At 41.4% G+C, this 21,286-nt stretch overlaps 1 protein-coding gene across 2 annotated transcripts in view; it reads right to left on the bottom strand.

Annotated features, from left to right (window-relative positions):
• The window catches only part of dnah5 (dynein, axonemal, heavy chain 5), a 77,343-nt gene that overhangs the window by 1,376 nt on the left and 54,681 nt on the right, over nt 1-21,286 (bottom strand). For both annotated transcript variants that reach the window (XM_047811577.1, XM_027177845.2), the window contains 20 exons: nt 21,080-21,283; nt 19,507-19,686; nt 18,866-19,003; nt 16,966-17,101; nt 16,518-16,834; nt 16,000-16,155; nt 14,675-14,857; nt 12,687-12,930; nt 12,450-12,564; nt 11,520-11,710; nt 9,336-9,457; nt 8,771-8,920; nt 8,305-8,550; nt 7,065-7,284; nt 6,141-6,346; nt 4,508-4,711; nt 2,712-2,927; nt 1,534-1,746; nt 753-905; nt 196-427 (listed from right to left, as the gene is read on the bottom strand). In XM_047811577.1, coding sequence (XP_047667533.1) covers nt 196-427; nt 753-905; nt 1,534-1,746; nt 2,712-2,927; nt 4,508-4,711; nt 6,141-6,346; nt 7,065-7,284; nt 8,305-8,550; nt 8,771-8,920; nt 9,336-9,457; nt 11,520-11,710; nt 12,450-12,564; nt 12,687-12,930; nt 14,675-14,857; nt 16,000-16,155; nt 16,518-16,834; nt 16,966-17,101; nt 18,866-19,003; nt 19,507-19,686; nt 21,080-21,283 — 3,826 coding nt within the window. The remainder of the gene's footprint in view (nt 1-195; nt 428-752; nt 906-1,533; nt 1,747-2,711; nt 2,928-4,507; nt 4,712-6,140; nt 6,347-7,064; nt 7,285-8,304; nt 8,551-8,770; nt 8,921-9,335; nt 9,458-11,519; nt 11,711-12,449; nt 12,565-12,686; nt 12,931-14,674; nt 14,858-15,999; nt 16,156-16,517; nt 16,835-16,965; nt 17,102-18,865; nt 19,004-19,506; nt 19,687-21,079; nt 21,284-21,286) is intronic.

The raw sequence follows: 21,286 nt of genomic DNA, 5'->3' as shown, positions 1-21,286 counted from the left end.
CTAGTTAGACTTGTGATAGCATGCGTCAGTCTATTACTTCATCATTTACATTATTGCATCGCTTCATTGGTTTGCCAGTGATCACAATTGTTTATATAAGCGTGATACTTTATACATGTTACATAATGGTTGTATAATTTGATGTAATATTACTTTACGGTTTTGAAGAAAAAAAAAAGTGTCACCAAATCTCACCATTGTTCTCGGCGTACATCCTGATCACAGGCATCATTTCAAACAGGACTTTGGGCTTAGAGTCGATGAGTCTGCAGTTCCTGCGGTCCCAACTGGCTCCATCAAGATACAGCCCATAGACATAGACCCCTTCATGAGGGGGCACTGTGATGTCATCTTTCATCCATTTGGTCACTTCGTTGCACAGAACCATACGGTCCAGGGCCCAGCCTTTGTTGGCACGTGTGATCTCCTGTAAGGTTTGAAAAAGGAGATAAACTCTGAGATCTGGTACTGAAACTGGCTTCTTATCATATTTATATATGTTCATATAGAAGTAGTGTATCTGTGTAACAGCTTTCTCACAGTTTGCTAGGGCCTCTGTAGTCATACACATAAAGCACATTTCCATACTACATCACTGTCCAGCCAAAAAGCCAAAGGTCCTCATATGCCACTGTGATATCTTGTCCTCACTAGTACAGCAATGCTTGTGTGTGTGTGTGTGTGTGTGTGTGTGTGTGTGTGTGTGTGTGTGTGTGTGTGTGTGTGTGTGTGTGTGTGTGTGTGTGTGAGACCTGTCTCATGGCTGTAAGAAAGCCCTGTGGGTTGAAAAAACCCGTCATCCAGAAGCAGTTTGGTCGACCCTCAAAGATCCAGGACTGAAACTGGCGGTTTCGCTCCAAAAGCTCAGTGAACCAGAAACCCAGTGTACTAGAGGCCCAGGAGGCCTTAAAGAAACAAAAACACACACAAAGTAATCAGATACAAATTAAATTCATTCAATTAGGACAAAAAGTAAAGTGCCGAGCACAAACACGACAAACACAAAGACTTGTTTTTATTCATTTGATTGTCATTCAGGATTCGCTCTCTCCTATTATGGCTCTGAACAGAAAGAACCTGAACCTGACAAGTGTGTTAAACACAAGATTAGCAACGACATTCATATTTATATAAGCCTTTAAACCCTTTCCTTTTTTTCCCCCTCAAATTTTCTTGTTATTCAAACACGCATCACTCGACTTGCACTTTTGACCTCTCGATGAATTCACCATCTGATTGCAGTTAATAAAAGTGAAACTCGTGCACGTGATTAATTCACAACATCTGAGACGTCAGCTGGAATAGATCAGTGCTCTCCAAAATACATTGCAAATTTGACAGCTAACTTTGTCTCATGACTACAAATCCATAAATATTTACCCATCACAAGTCATCTAAAATTTTGCACAGTAATAAATTTGTTTTATTAAAAATAAAAAAGTACTTTGCTAAATACATAATTCTAGAACGACATGATTTCCAATCTGGTCTTTGGAATGGACATAAAATCTTGGGCGGGGCCACATCTCTGACCTTTTCCCAGCGGGCGGGGACGCGGGCATCGTACATGCAGTCCAGTGCATCACGCAGGCTTTCACTCATGACAATAGTGCCATCGATGGCCAGCTTGAGCTCCGTGAGTGTGTTCCTCACCAGGACCAATACACGCTGCATGCGTTCGATCTCCTGACGCAGGAAGATGTTCATTGGCTGCAGAGCACCCATTTTAATCAGCCTCTCCTTCACCTATCACACACAGACATAAATACCATCATATTGTAGGAATACGTTTCTGACACACAATGTTCTCAAATCAGCTTGCACCTGTTAATGATTTTATTAATCTGGTCCCTCACACATAAAAGCTTAAGGTGGTGAAAGTTAAAAAGTTGGCGGTTCGGAGAGGGTTAATAACGAGGGAGAAAGAATCAGCCGGTGATCGACATCACTGTTAATTTAAGAGGAATAATAAGTGGATACCAATTAGTGCCTGCTGGTCTTTTAAGCGCCTGCAGTTGTATATAAAAAAGAGCTTAAACATGTTTAACCTCTTAAGACCCAAGCTTTGATTTGGCCTTGCATTTTAGATGCAATGTGATGTCCATATATGTGGACACCAGGTCGTAGGAGGTTAAAGCACAATTTATCTCAATACATTGTTTATTCATATAGACATATGGGTTTAATCATCAATGGACATTGTCACAAACCAGCTTAAAGAAATCCAGATAATTGTTTTATCCCTAATGAGCAAACCAGAGGTGATGGTGAAAGGTACAACTGTGAGATTGCCTTGAAAAGGAATCTGTCCTCTTCTGGGTCACACCAAATAATTAAGTGACGTGACGTGACATACGGCTAAGTATGGTGAGCCATACTCAGAATTTGTTCTCTGCATTTGACCCATCCAAAGTGCACACACACAGCAGTAAACACACACACGCACTGTGAACACACACCCGGAGCAGTGGGCAGCCATTTATGCTGCGGCGCCCGGGGAGAAGTTGCGGGGTTCGGTGCCTTGCTCAAGGGCACCTCAGTCGTGGCCGGGCCGAGACTCAAACCCACAACCTTAGGATTACGAGTCAGACTCTCTAACCATTAGGCCACGACTTACCCACTTTTTTCTTTTTCTTTTTTTTTCTTTTTTAATCATAAAGACCTCACACAAAAAGTTCTGGTATAATTTGTGATAAATAAATAAGACAAACCTTAAAGGGCACATAGTCTGGAGGAAGTTTCTCCAGCATGTCATTGGCCAGTCGAGCCACCACAGCCTCTCTTGTCTCCCCACCACCACTCGAGCTGTCCTTTGGCTGGATGCTCAGGATGGTGTCCAGTACGTCTTTGGCTAGTTTGCTTTGGTACGTGATGTCAGCATTGGGATGCAAGCCGAACACCTCTGGGGTGTCATAGGCTGGAAGGCCCTGAGACATGTATGAATAGATAAACAGATGTAAACATTAAAATGAAGTGTAAATTAATCAACAAACTTTTTATGAAACTTTGAACCATGTATTCTTTAAGGGGTTCCCCAAAGGATTAAAAAATAAAGTACAAGATGACACCTTTTTTCTAAGAGAGAAGAGAGCTAGTCTCAGCTAGACTGTCCCCTGACTTGGCAGTGTTTGGTGCTACAGTATGTTTAGCCACGGCTTGCTCCTGTCTTGACAGCACTCCTGACTAGTTGGCACTTCAGACTCATGACTTACCCATACTCGATGCCCCTAACTTGCCAGCATATGGTGCTCCTGATTCAAGACTACTGACTTACCAGCACTAGGTGCTCCTGACTAGCCAGGGCTCAAGACTACTGACACACCAATTCTCAAGATTGCTGACCTGTTTGCACTCAAATCTACAAACTGCTCATGGACACAGGTCAAGGATTTTTCAGTTCTATAGAGTTCTGACTTGGCAGTCCTTGGTGTGCATGACTTATCAGTGTCAGGACTGCTGATTTGCTAGTATGTAGTGCTCCTGACTCACCAGGAAATGGTGTTCTTGACTTAACAGCACTTAAGTTTCTTGTTTTCATAATGCCCAAGGCTCCTGACTTTGACCAGTAATAAGCAGATCGGGGGACTTCTCACCTGAACTCTTTACAGTTTGTGTATTGGACCTAGCCAGTGTGCTACTTTGACTTCCCCAAAGCTAATTTTTCGTTTGAATTAGAGGTCATTTATGTTGAATGGGAAACATTCTGACTGCTTCTCTACTTCATTCTCCTACCCACTATTTCTAATGCAATGTGTCAAACACTTCAGTGGATGTTTGCATATAAACATAAACTTGCATAATCTCTTAATCACACAGAATTCCAGCACTCATCAGTTGATTAAGGAGAGCCTGAGCACTGATTCCAAGTGCCACTCTCTATTTAGCGCTTATTTATACAAAGATTACGTTACCTAACGACTGAATAAACAGCACAAACAAGGCTGTTCAAATAGTTCTTTCTCTCCAGCTGATATAATTTGCTTGTTTTCTTGCCCATCAATCTCGCACCATTCATAGACGGCATGATCTGTTTGTCCTATACGCTCATGTCTCACTGCTTTTGTTCTCTCTGCCTCACTATGATAACCGTACTGCGTGTGTCAGACCAAACAACGGTTATATCATGGCAACAGAACATCTGTTCAATGAGTTCAATGTGATGTAAGTGCTGTCCTTGTCTCTAAGCAGCTTCTCTCCTCTCCATACACATGCTTGAGGACTTAATGAGCAAGACTGAACCTGATGTGTAATGTATGACACACACCGAGGTTTTAAGAGCCCTCAGAGATGACAGTGAGAGTGATTACACAAATAAGTGATTAAACATGTTTAAATATTGCATGTCTTAATACTGACATCAGGATGTGATGTCATGTTCTTCTTTCTCGCTGATTAGCAACATTAGCGTTTATGATGAAAAATGTTTCCTTGATAAATGCAGTAATAACTACAATAAATACAAGCTTGCTAAGTGCAGTAACAGAAATAGGACGAGTGAAGCACTTACCTGTATATAATGTAGGTACTGATCTACACTGGTGCACTTTGGGATGTTGTAGCCTTTGTAGAACTGGAAATCAGAGCTTAACATATTCTCGCTGAACCAAACCTTCGCGAAGGTGTTGAGCAGGCGCTTATCGTAGTCGTCCGTCACCCTGCCGCCGTACTGGATCTCCCCGATCATGTAACGCACTGTGTTCCAGGACACTCCCTGGGAACAAGGTAACAGAGGCAAGTTCAAGTCCAAGTTCAAAGTGTTTATTGCCATATGCACAGACAGAAAGCATGTTTCCCTGCACAATGAAATTCTTACTTTGCTGTCCACACTAAATGTCATAAAAGTAAAAATAAATAAATAAAATAAAAAATAAGAGCAATAAACAAACAAAAAAATAAACAAATTACACAAATTCATAAGAATCTCAAATAACTAAAATAATGATTACTACCTTGCTTTTATCCAGTGTTGTAATGTAACGGAGTACATTTTCTTTACTTCACTATTTAAATTTATGACTTTAACTTTCACTTTTACTCCACTACATTTCTGAGATAAAATGTAAACTTTTACTCCATTATATTCCCACTAAGCATCTTCATTACTCGTTACTACAAAATAAAATCAGCAGAAATGTGTGTGACTGTAATAAGGGAGGTTTGGTGTATCACTGCTCCTAGATTGTATTACGCTCCACACGCTCTGTTTCAGCGTAATGTTGCCAAAAGGAGGCGGAAGCACAACTGAAACCGCCATGGAAGTCCCTACTGGAGGACCTCCCATTGTCGTAGACGACCACCCCGACGATAGTGGTGAACTCGGTGAACAGAATGAAGAAGATAACGTTATACACATGTGGCCGTATTTACAAGAAATGTTTCTGTACATTGGTATGAAAGATTCTTCCTACCGGATGAAGTGTCTCTTATGCCTGCGGAAAATCACTGAAATTTTACTTTTTAATTTTACTTCAAATACTTAAGTACATTAAATATCAGAAAATGACTTTTGATACTTAAGTACAGTAAATATCAGATACTTTAAGACTTTTACTTGAGTAATATTCTAAAAGGTGACTTTCACTTCTGCCAAAGTCTTTTTCTAGTACGATACTTGTACTTTTACTCGAGTATTGCTTTCTAATACTTTATACAACACTGGTTATATCTCACATGTAAGTAGTGCTTGTGTTGTGGGGGAGTATTTTTAAACCATCAAAATGAAATATAAAATATGTTTAGTTTTATTTACATCATTAACTAATACCTTTGGTGGCTACAATCTTTAAGAAACACTCATTATTTGAAGTTAGTGACATGTATTTACTTCTTAAAAAATTATAATTGTTTTATTACTTTAGTGTAAGTTTTTTCCTGATAAACAGCTTTCCACAAATTTAATACCTGGTGATTTGATTCTTTTGTATTCATTTAGACACATAAAGCTGTTGCTCACGTTCACATTTTAGATACTAAATTCATTTGTGGTTTATTTTGCACTTTGCTGTAGAAAACGGCATTTAAGACAAACTAAATTTGACTCAAAGATGCACATCTTATGGGTTAGCAAGGTAAAGTACAGTAAGAGTCATTTAGGTGAGTCATTAATGATTCCTCAGATTCCTTTAGCCAATCGGTCTCACCTTCTTGATGTCCATGTCGTCTAGGTGATTTTGCACAAACTGGATAGTGGCGTTGAAGTCAGCCTGGTTGAACTCATATGGGATGTTCCAGCCCAGTGGGCCGTACTTCCTCCTTTCCTGGACAGTTGAGTGCAGGAAGGCTACGCCGTACAGCATCGGCCGCCACTGAGGCATATTACTCACATCTAGCAGGTCCTGACTAATCCCTGGGTGTCCGATACAGAGGGAAAGAGAGAGAGAGTGAGTTTCATATCCTTGAATGACACAGGAGGCAGAAAAAAGTGACATTTCAGTTCATCGCATTTGAGCCTCGAGCCATATTGACACTCCTGACAGATCCCAGGCACCAGGTCATTTGGTAAATCTGTGAATTTTCCAGCCGAGTGAACTGGAGAGCCGAAGTCGTCTTTATCAGCACCTAAATAAAACGTGCTTATTATTCTCCACCCGTAGACACCAGCCATCGCTTAGAACAAACGATATTTTCAGTCACAGTGGGGAACAAACAGATTAAGCCTGATCTTTACATAAAGACACCGATTGTGATATTTTGTTTGAAAAGGGACATTTTCTTCTGAGCATGATGGTCAAACTCTAACATTTCAGTCTTAAGTGTCTACCACATCAGTATCATTGATCCCACTGGACATTGGGTCTATATAAAGTCTTAAAAGCAACATGCTAGCTAGAACTAGCTAAATTACAGCAATTAGTTGAAGCTAAATTGTTCTGGTGACGCATCGGTTAATTACTAAAAAAAGGTTGTACTTATAATATCCATGTAAAATATTAATTATTATTTAATAATCTGTTAACAAAACGTCCAAGGGGTTTAACCAGATTATGAAAACGGGGGTCACTAGTGTTAGTCTCAGACAAAGTGATAACCAAAGTCTGTCTGTTTGTCTGTCTGTTCAGTCTGACCTCCATATGTCCTCCTGAGTCCTGCTTTGAGCCCCTGTGGCGGTTCGTTAGTGAACTTGATGGCCATCTGCAGCAGCGTGATGGGGAAGTGGCGGTGCTCTTCTGTGGTCATCCACAGCCGGAAACCTTCATGAATGCTGTCCGTCTCTGTCAGCGTGTCCATCAGTTCGTCCATGAAGTCCAGCCCCAGGTGGCAGTTCTGCAGCAGAGCCCAGCCACCCTGTGTGTATTTGTGTAACAGAGAGAGAGAGAGAGAGAGAGAGAGAGAGAGAATATACACAATAGTTTTCAATCTCTCTTGTTTTTTTAAGTTAATAAGACAAATAAGCAGTTTGTCATGTGTGGTAGTCAGGGTGTGACGTGTCAGGGAGAGAGAGTGAGGAGATAATGAAGGATGATCTAAACCTGTTAATGTGTGTATGTATACAATATGAATACATTGCTACATCCACCATGTAGGCAGTGTCCTATGTGTGACTGATGGACAAACTCAGACTTTATTTTTGTTTTAATCCTTCGAGTTAACAATTTACTTAGTTGTTGTTAAACACATACAGGTTCACCACAAGGGACAATAGCTATAGCACTCAGCTCTTCCACATCAGTCCTGCTGCTTATGAGGAGGAAACAGAATCTTGGTAGAAGCAGTAGGTCATGTGACATTTTCTACATAATGCTACGGTTTAATGAACACTGAGAATCACTTGATGTTCTGCTTCTCACCTACTTCATAGAGTAAAAGTCAAAATGACTAAAAATTATTGAACCAAAGTGCAAGTCACTGTACAAATCTGTTTATGTGTTCATAGTCATACAGTAAGTGTTCATTCAGTCAAAACTACTGTCTTTGGTGCTGCTAGAAATACATCCAATCGGATTAAAGGTGAGGTCTCCATTGTTTGAAAGCCAATGTTGACATATAAAATCACCAAAACAAACACGCCCCTAACCCAAACGGGTCCCACCCCTGTATCGATAGCTCCGCCCACACATACATACGTAACCCGGGCGACTAACAGAAAGAAACGTGTCTTTATCATAGCTGAAGGGAAGAACAATACGATTGTAGATAAACAAACAAGCAAAATCGACAAGACACGCCCCTTTCTGCTCATTGGCTACATGTTTGTTTTGTTTTTGTTTTGTTTGTCGGCCCGACTCGGTTTTCTGAAGCATTTCTCAAACAACGGAGACCCCACCTTTAAAAACTAATAAATAAACATGCGCTAGCTGCTCTTACATTAGCCATGGAGTGCTGCAGGAGTTTGCGAGCATGTACTTCCTGTCCCTGGCCCATGGAGACGTAGCGCGTCTCGATCTTGAGCCTCTTGCCCAGGGCGATGATGAAGTCAGTCGGGTCTGAGCCCATAGACAAAAAGCAGATAAGGGGTGTGCGGGGGTCTGACTCCTCCCATGTCTTCTCCAGGTCCAGAATCACACCCTCGGCATATTTCTCCCCTAAAGAGTCTGTGATATATTTACGAGCCTGGAAAATAAAAAAAGAATGAAATGCCATTGACAACAAGAATATAGGCAGGCAACATCCTTTGAACCGTAACCGTAGCAACATGCTATTTTCATAGTGTTCAGTTAGGAGGAAACAAAGCTTTGGGTCTATTGAGCTGGTACGTCAGCATGATGCATGTGAGATAGCGAACACTGAAGTGGAGGAAAAAAGCACATGGTGGATGAGACGCTTGTGTAACCTGTGCGATGGTTCTGTCTGGACACCAGGAGCGAATGAACAGCAGACGTCGGAAGCAGTCGAGGGATTTGTCATAGGCGTTGGGAATCGGCTCCTCCTCTGGGGCTTCCTTATCAAACCAGCTCTTCCACTGCTTCTCATGACGGCCGATCTGCTCACACACAACAAACACAAGTCATGTCATGTGTGTGTGTTACTGTTCACACTCTGGTGTGAGTGTAAACCTGCCTCCAGACACTCATCTGAATATATATAGTAACATGGCATTAGTGTAGCAGGTGAGAACACAGAGGTAGAGAGGGTCAGGAACATGTTCACATGTTCATTGTCAAGAGAAAGTGATCTTCATCGATGACTCTAAAGAACGCTCTTTACAACCGTGATGAGAAGAATGAGTCTTGAAGGAGATGGGCGACAGCAGCAGACACCAGTTTGGGTTACAGTTTAGTCAGCCAACAACAGGAATGTAATACTACAGTGGACAACTGGCTCAGCAAAACCAGTGTACACACACATACACACACACACACACACACACACACACACACACACACACACACACACACCTGATCGAGGATGTCAGAGAATGGCCACAGCTTGCTGAGCTCAACCAAATTGAGCCACGTCATGTCCAAGATCCACTTAGCTGCTTTGGGTGGACAAGCTTTCAGATCCAGAGATGCTCCACCTGAGAAACACACACACACACACACACACACACACACACACACACACACACACACACACACACACACACGTCCAATGCTGTGCCATACTTTGATTTATTGGTGCTTCACTGTATCTGAATCTAATTCATTAGCTACATGCTTATTCTGAAGCCCTTTAACTCTCATACCGTGACTTTGGATGACTTACGGTCTGCTTTTTCAGCAACTACACACTCTATTAGTTTAACCACAGTTACTAAATTATTCATCACTGGGACTGAATTATGTCCTTTAAGATGTATAAATGAATAGTAAACCGACGGCTTTCGAAAGATGAGTTCAAGGAGAGCTGGAAGCTTGTGTTCTCTCATACCCAAGACATCGGTGTGTATAATTATCCCATGTCTTCGAGCAGGCACCTATCATATTTTGTTTGGAAGATGAATTAAGTCGAATTAAATTCATTAAAGAATTGCCGCAGTAATAAAAATTGTTAGCTGTAAGTTTTGCTTCCTTGGCAAATGTCAAGAAGAAATATTGTGACTAATACTGTAGACTACATGTCAGGTTTCAGGGGAAAAACAACAACAGAAACTCCTCAGATCATTGGAGTGTATTTTAAACCTTCTCTCTAAATCTGACACACTTTTCAACATCACCTTTAATATAACCGCCATCAGCAGGTCATCAAGCTTTACTTCTTCTGCCCACTCAGGCACTGCTAAAAATTCTCATAATTCATCTTGTGTAACTTGGACTCTGTGACTTGGTGTTGAAGATAATCACTGAAACGTGACACATCTGAGGTCCCACACTAATTTAATGTTTTATACGCTGGATGTATTCACTGGAGCACAAACAGGTAGAAATGAGTTGCCTTTATTCTCTCAGTAGACATCTTATTCATTTTCTCGGTCCTGTATCACCAATGTAGCCAATGAGCATAAAGGGGCGGGGCTTGTCAATATGGGTGGAGAGAGTGTTCGGTGCGCGTGTGTGACGTCAGCAGAAAGCGGTTTTAACATCGACATGGAGGATAAAGACAAAGAAAGAAAGAGAAGAAAGACTTACGATAAGGACAAGAAGTAGGACGTGTTAATATAGGATCAGCTTTCCAGCGCTGGAGAGAACTGAAGGAGCAGGAAGTTGGCCACATATTCACAGGTTGGAGTTTCCCGAGTCAATAACTCCTGAGCTAAACGCTGTTACTACACAAATAACACCTCTTTTCTATCGTAGTGATGTAGAGAGGCAGCTACAACCGCGTTTTGTGTAGTAACAGCGTTTAGCTCAGGAGTCATCGACTCGGGAAACTCCGACCTGTGAATATGTGGCCGACTTTACTTAAGACGCCGAGGCGCTTTTTTCCTTCTCGATAGGTGAGTAACGTTGGTTTTGCTTTGTTACACAGAACTAATATATGCCTTTGTCCTTTACATCATTATGCTTGTGTGGCATTTTTGCTTGTTTGTTTATCTACAATCGTATTGTTCTTCCCTTCAGCTATGATAAAGACACGTTTCTTTCTGTTAGTCGCCTGGGTTACGTATGTATGTGTGGGCGGAGCTATCGATACAGGGGTGGGACCCGTTTGGGTTAGGGGGCGTGTTTGTTTTGGTGATTTTATATGTCAACATTGGCTTTTAAAAATCGGAGACCCCACCTTTAATTTTCTTTACATATCACATTACAACTGACAGCCCTGAATTTCTTTCAGTCTATTTTGCTTTAAAACAAGGACTTAAAGCTTTAACATACCACGATTCTAAAATTACAGTCGTACAACTTTCCGATTCAGACAATAGACATAAATAAAAAAATATATGTTCTTGATTTTTTTTTTGTTAATTCTATACCGGTGTAGAAGAACAACTGCAATACACCTGGTTTTCATCTCATGGTGTCATACCAGTAAATTATCACACCACTGTTATGTAACTGATTCTATATTTATATCTTTTTTCTTTTCTTCTTTTCTTTTCAGGATCAGCACCATTTTAAACAGATCCGAGTGGGAGACAGAAACTGAGAAACGGAGAGAGGAAGCGAGAGCTGCAAAAACGATGATTCTTCGACTCTCACCTTTAATTAAGGTCAGGAACTCTTCGTGTTTTACTCGGTGACTCTGCATGTCGATCTTGAGTGCCAGCAGCAGCGTGAACAGGAACTTGTGTTCCTCATACAGGCCTCGGGCGGCATATTTGTGCACTTCGTAGGTCATGTACTCGATGATGTTGGCGATCCTTTTGCTTGTAATTGGACTCTTTAAAGACCTGTTTAAACAGACAGCAGCATTTGTCTGTTAGGGTGTTTGATTGATTAGCTGACAGAGTCTTCGTAAAACCTATTAAAATGCCACTGTGCAGAATGTTTACTATGGAAGCTGATATGAAACGCAGGGCTGTGGAGTGTCACACATTGAGAGTGACAGTCACGCATTTCGGTCTTTTGTCACACTCTCTTGCCACACATCGTATTTCTCACACAGAAAAACTTTTTGAATATTTGTCATATATTAAATAGTCTGCACCGCTGTCTCTATGGAAACCGGGCAGGAATGACACTTATCAGCCAATTAAAAAAAAAGAGGCTACAAACAGCCAATCAGAAAATAGCACTATCTGGGTAAGTTTTAACGCAACAACCAATGAAAAAAAAAGTCACGCTTGTCCATCTTCAAAACTTGAGAGCCCTGGAAATGTCACTTCACAATGTCATATGAGGCTCGAATTACATGTCATATCATATAAAAAAACAACAAAAAAAAACAACTGGGACATTTTGGAGACCCATCACTGGTCATCAAACTAAGAAGGCCATCCCACAGGGAAGCATGCTGGTGGTTGCATCATGCTGTGTGTGTGTGTGTGTGTGTGTGTGTGTGTGTGTGTGTGTGTGTGTGTTTGCTCACTTGGACTGAGGCTTTGACATTTGCATAACATAACATAAGATCGACCCTATCATAACCCTAACCCGAGCAGCAGTATCTTTTTTACACGTCTTTTCCATTACCTGGCTAAAGACAAGTCAAACAGGCCAAGAAATTGCCGTAGCGATGTCTGGTACATGACGTTCACCATGCTCATCTCTGTGATCAGGAAGTACAGGATGCTACCTCTGGTTGCCACTACACAAGAGAACATAAAACACCAGGTAACTTCTGAGACACAGAATATTTAACTATGTCTGTACAAATCTTAGAAACAGAAACCGTTTAAACAAGACAAAAGTAATTTAGTTCTATGGTACCGGGTCTGTACTCTTCTCGGGCTGCGTTGATTTGGACCTCGGTTTCAGCAGCAATCTGGAGCTTTATTGTGACTTCCTCAGCAGTGCATTTAGTGTTGGCCAAAACAGAAATCAGGCTTTCATCATCTACAAGCGAGCCTTTAGTGCTGGTCAGTCTGAACAGCAGATTGTCCTCCAATTCTTTCATCTTGCGTTTATTGGCCATTACGTCCTCCAGAAGGTCTGTGCGCTCCTTCTCCAGCTCCTGGAGCATAGATACAATCCATTGGTTAACATATTTTGTCCACATTCTGAAGCTAAAGTTCCATTCCACTGATTAAAGCACTAACCCAAAATTCCCATCCAGTTTCTTAGGTGTTAATGATCTAACCACTTCCTAAAAGCTCAAATGCCAAAAGCCAAAGATCTTAAACACGTCCTACCAGTTGCAGACTTAACCCATTCTGAAAATCTAAAGATCAGACCCCTTTCCTATAATCTGAAGATCTTTCCCATTCCCCAGAATTTACAGATCTAAACCTATTCCTAAGTTTAAAGCCCTAAAGTCCTTTTCCGTTGCTTAAAGGTCTAATCCTTACTATAGAGTTAAAGATATTAGATCTTGAATTTTTAGGCAGAGGTAAGATTTGTAAATTAGAAATGGTCTAAGATCTGAGCCAAAATTTGAAGATCCTCCTTCAAACATGCCTTAAGTCCAGACCTCTTTCCCTGTGTAGCTTTAACATGTCCACTTTCCTGCAGTCGAATCCCACACTCAAACTAACACACATTGAATTCAGATTGTTCAATGAAAGCCTTTGTTTCGATATCTGCTGCTACTTCTGTAGCCGTTAGCAGGACATTTGGGCCAGCAGTCAGAAATAAACTGCTTTAATAGTAACTCTAGATACCTTCTTCCTCGTATCCATTCGAAATGCAGACAGGAGGACTTTTATTTGTTCTAAATTGTATGAAAAATGAAAAGCCGAGGGCAAACACTATAACAACGGGACATGTAGGTTCACTATATTCATCCTTCTTATTATATTTTTTATATTTTTTATATTTATATATTTATCGGCAATCCCCTGAGATAATAATCTGCAGGCACAGACATCTGCAGGCACAGACTTCAGCATGCTCTGAGTGCCACTTCTTTTATTCCCTGATGGCACCGAACGGCACTTCAGTTCCCCATGAATAGGAAAACCAGGAGCAAATGAACTGGTCTAGAAGGTTTTCCTCTTTTCAAATATGTTTCAAAGATTAATATGAAAATGGTAGTAAAGCTTGATTCGGTGGTCGAAAGTCTAAAGTATTGAAACGTCACTCACTATATGCATGTATATCATTCATTCATTCATTTCCTACCGCTTATCCGAACTTCTCGGGTCACGGGGAGCCTGTGCCTATCTCAGCCGTCATCGGGCATCGAGGCAGGATACACCCTGTACGGAGTGCCAACCAATCACAGGGCACACACACACTCTCATTCACACACACACTCACACACTACGGACAATTTTCCAGAGATTCCAATCAACCTACCATGCATGTCTTTGGACCGGGGGAGGAAACCGGAGTACCCGGAGGAAACCCCCGAGGCACGGGGAGAACATGCAAACTCCACACACACAAGGCGGAGGTGGGAATCGAACCTCCAACCCTGAGGCGAACATGCTAACCACTAAGCCACCGTGACCCCAAGTGCGATATCATTTGAGTTTTATCAATATAACCAACTCAAGTTGTGTCTGTTGAATCTGATGAGAAATGTGTAAGAACGTAAACTAGCAAAGAATCATGAGGTTGAATTTTGTCCGCTGTAATATAAATCAAGTAGTAAGGAAACGAACAAATGCTCAAACGTATGAAACTCGATGGAAGGAGTCTCCAGTGTCAGCAACGTCGAAGCTACAATCCTGAGCGTTTGAGAGCTTGCGTTTCTCTTCGCTCGACGAACATCTGAAAACGTAAAGCTGGCAGATTTAAGGTGTGTATGGAGGAACCTGTTTCTCCGTGAGGATGACGCGGCCGAGCAGCTGTTCCTCCAGACCTCGCATCGTGACTGTGAAGTCGATAATAGCCGTGCGGGCGCTGATCTCCGGAGTGTACGCCGGATTGGGCAACTTGGTGGTCACGTAAAGCCGGAACCCCTTCATCACATCCACCTCTTTATCTCCAACTTTTACCTTTTTAAAAAGAAAGCAGTAGAAACTCAGAGAACATGCAAGACTGCGTGAACCTGATCAATGATATCAATTTGTCCTAGTTTTGAATAATCTTTTATGTATTTGTATATATTTTGTGTTTCTTGTGTTAACATCTATATTAAAAAAAGGAATGAAATAAAAACATTTGATATGACGAGTGACGATAATGTAGTGCGATGGCACAAAAACGGCACCGTCTTCTCATCCTTATATCTGTTATTAAAGCTGGAGATCAGGTGTTTGCACCTCCATGTTAACAGAGCTGTGAGTGAAGCCTGTCACAGCTCCGGATGGTGCCAACGGCTCATTATTTCCAGCTCCAGCTCACAGAACTGAGAGATCTGATAATGAGGTGACCTGGGAGGAGTGAAGCCCACCTCTGCTCGCTCGCTCGGGGTTTATTTTGGAGCTCTTCATTACTCGTTTTTGATCCTATTAATCACATATTTGCATTTTTGATTGCTCAAACCTGCTGATGAGTAATTTTATACTCCACAAAAAACACAGTCTCTGCTGGTGCTTAGAGATTAAGCGGTTAAACAGTTTTAACCTGAGAATGTTCTGTATGCTAGCCAAAAAAAGAATAAAAAAAGAAATAATGTCTCCTGATGTTGTTGGATTTTCCTAAATCAGTGGCGTAATTCAGACCGGTTCATAAGATTGAATCGAGTAAAAAGGACACGATTCATTTCCCTACATTTGGCCGTGATTTGTTTTAAATCCCCGATTAAAATCCAACCCCAAACGTGCGACTGAGCTGAGAATCGACACCAACAAGGCCAACATGTGAATCGATCACGCTCGTGTTACATCATTCCATCTATTCCTAAAGAAACCTGTTTAAATGCAGTTTAGTGTAACGATGATATCACATTTTGTTGAGACACATATGTTTTATATGAACTGTATGTGATCTGATGTCTTTAACCTAACTTAGCATATTTATATTTTTGGTTCAGAAACAGATACTGTTAATGTCGAGGTTTAAGGCTTGAGGATGCTTAATGGTCTGAGGCATTTCTACATTGTTCTTGATGAAAAACCGAATGCTACTGAAGAATAATTATAGTCGGTTTGAATCATAAATGAATTGTAGTCTAATTAGTGTGTTAGTGTAGAACCTTGAACGTAGTGCCAGTCTTAATGAAGTTCTTCTCCAGCACATTGTCCAGAGCGGGATCGAGCTCTTCACCCACATCCTCTATCAACAGGGGGCGCCCCAGAGACAAGCTGTCCTCCAGGTGGTTCCTGAAGTACTTGTGATTCAGCGATGTGATCTGAGGCAACACACACACACACACACATACACACACTAACCTTAAGTACTGTTACCGAGAAGAAGCTATTACCAAAGACGAGGAAGGGTTCATTTCTGTCTAAATCATTTGCAAGAACAAGACATGTGGTCAATTCTTTCTGAAAAAAACAAACAAACCAAAATGCTCAAACGTACAGTAGGAAGAGTTAGTGGGCGTCTGTGGTACAGAATGTTATGGTTTGGATGGTGATTCTCTGCTATGATGTGAATATGAAAAGACTAATCACATAAAGTCTAATCATCTAACTACATAAATGTATAAACTGGGTCACAATATCACGAGTATAGAGTCACCATGGATGATTTGTCTTCTTTCCTCACCTGAAGTTCGTTCTTGGCCTCTTTGTTCTTGATCCAGCTCTTGCCTTGCGTCTGTGGGTCAATAAGCAGTGGAAATCGAGCCGCCGTGGTCACGATTATGCCGTTCTGGATGGACAGGTCATCGTTAGGGAGGCCCTGCAGGTTCCACTCGCTGATGGTCGGTGCATCAATCAGCATCTCGGTCAGGTTCAGGTTAATGCCAAAGGGAATGTGCCGTGACCTCATCTCCCTTTGCCAGTCACCCAGTAAGAGGTTGCGAAACTCCTGGTTAAATGGGCCGGAGTAGGAGAGGAAGGCTGTGGCCAGCAAAACGTCTCCTGATGTAAACAACACCACCAAAAAAGTCATCACAAAAAAAAAATAGTGATTTTATTAAAAAGATTCTAAATGTAAATAATTGCTAAAATTAGATGAATCGACGAACAGTATATGAATAAAGCAAACACACCGACGAGTCTCTTTGTCTGAGCAGTGAACTCTTTGCTCTGTTCTGTCCAGCGAGCTTTTTCACCAGCCAGGCCGCTGATCAGGCTGGAAGCCGTCTGCATCTTGCGTCTGCAACGTTCTGCATCCTCGAGAAATTTCTACGGGTCAAAAAAAATTTCAAATTACAGGTAATAACATTTGAATGTGTTCGCTAATAAATAAGGAGGCTGCTAGTTATTAGCTTTGTGTATCTGAGATTCATAATCGTTAAAATTACTTCTAAATTACAATTTCACCTTCATATGTTAGGCCACGCCCCCTGATATGGCTTGAAGCCGGTGTGTGATCATTTCAAATTTCAATTAAAAGTTCTCAAATCTGGTCAGAAGAAGGTTCTGGCTTAATCTTCTATCACAGCAGATCTGGTGGCAGGTCCAATCGCAATGGTTTTTGTTTCCATAGTAACAACTGATTCACAGGAATGTCTATGGTGGATGAACCAAATGATGCCCTTGTTTATTTTCACACAAAGGCTACGTGAGCTACATCAGTGTCGAAGTGCCTGTACAAAACAACACCTGCTATAGATAATGAGCATGATTTTAATAATTAGCGATTAGCTTTGTTCAATTGGGCGTCTCCAGTAATCACCAAGAAGATTACATTTTACATTCAGTGCTTGTTCTTTCACAAAAGACAACTTCTGCTCCCTGAAGTGCACATACATTTTTATTACAACCAGCGTGGTGAGGCCAGTCAGCCAGGGCTGTTAATTGCACAATTATCGGCTAATGAGTGTGACGCTGATGCGTCTGATTATGCCCCGCGATCACCCTCATCTAATTTGCAGGTGAACACGATGTGAAGACATCCTATCAACAAGCTGTATTTTTTTTAAACAAAGTACTGAAACTTGTGTACCTCAGAACACTTTTTGTTGTTTGGTGTTATTATTTTTTGGGGGGGAAGTCACTAAAGGTTTGGATGTTAAGCCGTCCCTGAACATATTATGGGAATTGTGTCTTAGCCTTTTGTGGAAAGTAATAGAAATCCTAATTAATTCATAAAGGGTGCTTTCACACCTAGAGTTCGGTTCATTTGTCCGGACCAAAAGCAAAAATGACCCATTGTAGCTTTTTATCAGTTTTGGTTCCTTTTCGCACCTCACCGATCGTTCTGTTCCGCACCAGTTGAAACGAACCAAAATGCAGTCATGTGATAACCTCCACATCACTCATTGGTCACATGTCTTTGAGCGTATTTCCTAAACTGCTTCTCGATTGGTCAGAATAAACGTGCGGGAAATTTAAACGAAACTCCGGAAGTAAACAAAAAGAGGAAAATACAGGACAATACAGCATACAGTACACCATGGAGAGACGAACCGCGCGCTGCGATTATGTTCGTGGTTGTAATCTACTACATCGCTCGTATACAGCATTCTATGCAAAGTCTTAATTTTCAGAATGAAGCGCGGATGCGGCTTGAAAACATCACTTTAATGCACTGCAAACGGCGAAGACGCATCGCAAGACACTTCAGGTGGTGGCGAGCATTACTTTTGTGAAACTGTGACATGCTTATCATGTTATCATATATTGCCAACGACCCACTACGGCAGCTGGTTTAGTCCAAAATGCGCAATACTTTTTGCAGTTAGGGCTCGGACCGGGATCTCGGATCGTGTTCTCACCACAAACGAACCGTACCAGAGTTCGTTTGAAAGCGTACTGAGACCACTTCTTCAAGGAGGTCTCGGTCCACTTGTTTGGTCTGCTTTTGGTGCGCACCAGAGTTCGATTGCTGCGTTCTCACCTGCCCAAATGAACAGCACCAAATGTGCAATCGAACTCTGGTACGATTCAGCCAAACTAAACAAGGCAGGTGTGAAAGCACCCAAAGAAATGATTAAAAATAAATACCTGTTTCTCCATCAAGGCCTTCTCATACTCTGCCTGCACCACGTCCAGCTCGGCTTGCTTCTCGTCCAGCTCGGCCTGAGCCTTCTGCAGGTCCGCATTAGCGATAGCCAACCTGTTTTCCTGAACTGCCAGATTGGCCTGGAAAAGCCATCAGAGAACGACATAAACAGTATAATATATTAGATCAGAAAGAGATCATCTTGCCTCCATACTGTAATCAGAAACATTGTCCTTTTCTCATACTGAACATCCCACACAACATACACACTCAGTATTGTCTGCCTTTTTCTTTTAATGATTTATAACCCCACTCCCTGCTGTAACTCAGAAGAGCGAGAGTTCTCTTTCTAAACCCTCGTGTGAAAGTGCACACTCTATATTTTAATATTGTAGTGAAACATAGTGGGAAAAAATATGATACCAGATGTAGGACATGCTATTACAGGAAAACCCGAAAGTCGACTATCCAGAAATCTATAAAGATTTATTTATATTAATTTTCCTTGTGTAATAATGCAGTATAAGGACATAGGTCTAGTAAATAATGCAAAGCTCATGGCTATGTCCATTTTACACGGTTATGTTTTGTGCGAAAGGGTAAAGAATTAATTTTTAAAAAAATCGTTTGGGTCCTGACTCACCTTTAAAGGCAGCACTTCCTTATTAATGGAGAAAAAGGAGGCCATGGCTTTGGTCCAGGAGCAGAGGCCTGCAACATTTCCACACACTCGTCTTGCTGTCTCTATGTTGTAGTCTGACATATCGAAGTACGGGAGGAGCAGCTCCACAACCTCCTCATTGATGCTGTCTTTTGGGAATTGCTGCAGAGATGTGATTATTCAGTTTAGTTCAAGTAAGATGCGGTAAACAAGATAACAAAAAAAACATGCAGCATGTACACAGTTCTAGCTCATCAGGCTCGATATATTCGTTTTGCAGGTCGGTTTCAGGCAGAACACAATTTCACATGTAATATGTTTATATATTTCACTAACACTTGAACATATTAAACATGTATGTTCCAGTCTTGTGTTACTGACGACATGAGGGTTAGGGTTTAGGGTTAGGATTAGGGGTTAGTATTAGGGATTAGGGTTAGGGGGTAGGATTGGGGGTTAGGGGTTAGATTTAGGATTAGGGGTCAGGGTTAGGGTGTTAGGGTTAGGGTTTTAGGGTTAGAATTAGGGGTGGGTTAAGGTTAGGACTAGGAGTGGTTTAGGGTTCTAGGATTAGAGTTAGGAGTGGGTTATGGTTAGGATTAGGAGTGGGTTGGTTAGGATTAGGAGTTGGTTAGGGTTTTAGGATTAGAGTTAGGAGTGGGTTATGGTTAGAATTAGGAATGGGTTAGGATTAGGGTTAGGATTATGGGTTGGGTTTAGGGTTAGGATTAGGGTTACTGTGTCAGCCATGATGCAGAGTCTCATTGCCTTCTGATTACATACGAAACCTGGTATAGTTTTCATCTTGAGAGAGATTTTTACATTTCTCAGTACAGTAGAACCCAAACAGAATGCTAACAGTCATTACCGTGTAATTCCTCTGATACACCGGTTTACAAACAATTCTGTTGTAAAAGTTAATGTCCCTGTGTAGTGTGTTCCATTATTGTGCCTTTAAATGAGCTGCACAATTGACTTAATAGAGCATTTTAATAATCATTTCCCAAGTTAATATTCATACCCAGTCTGTTTAGATTGCTTCATGATCGTGCCTTTAGGTCTAAATGGCTTTGTGATCGCTGCTTAAAATCATTAGCTTCGGTGTTATAATGAGTACTACACAAATTTTATTTCAACCTTACAGATCCATCACAAAGCTTAAAAAAAAAGGATTAAGAGACACTAAACACGTCTTGTTGCATCTTACAACATCTGGGATAAGGAGGAAACTGTGAAATGTGATTTTTCACCAGATTATTCCATCACCACAGTGTGGGCAGAAGGTATGGGGAAGATTGTGTAGCACGCTGTGGGACAACATGAAATGCAATACGCAGACAGACAGACAGACAGACAGACAGACAATAAATCACATTGCTTTATCTCTTCTTTCAAATACAAACAATCCCTGTTGCATTGCATTTGATTTTCATCACACTCTTGCAGTCATGCCAAACTGTAATGCAATTGCTAAATAATTCTGATTTACTAAAATAAAGGTACACTTTTATGGCTCATAAATGATTTAATCAGGTTTATTCTCTTAACTAGATACCTGCAAGCTTCCGAGGAAATTCCCGGCTGTCATGAGCTTTAGTGAGTCTTGCCATGATGGAGTTAAGCAGTTCCTCTCAGTGTCCAGCTTCACGGAGTTCAGTTTCCTCTGGAACAGCAGCAGCACGCAGTCCATAATACGCATGATGAGATGAGGGGGGCGGCCCAAAGTGCGGACCGTCGCTATGTCCGACGGCTTGATCGTCTG

The sequence above is a fragment of the Tachysurus fulvidraco genome, chromosome 3 (genome assembly GCF_022655615.1).
Source record: "Tachysurus fulvidraco isolate hzauxx_2018 chromosome 3, HZAU_PFXX_2.0, whole genome shotgun sequence".
Taxonomy (NCBI): domain Eukaryota; kingdom Metazoa; phylum Chordata; class Actinopteri; order Siluriformes; family Bagridae; genus Tachysurus; species Tachysurus fulvidraco.
This window is presented reverse-complemented; position numbering and strand designations above follow the sequence as displayed.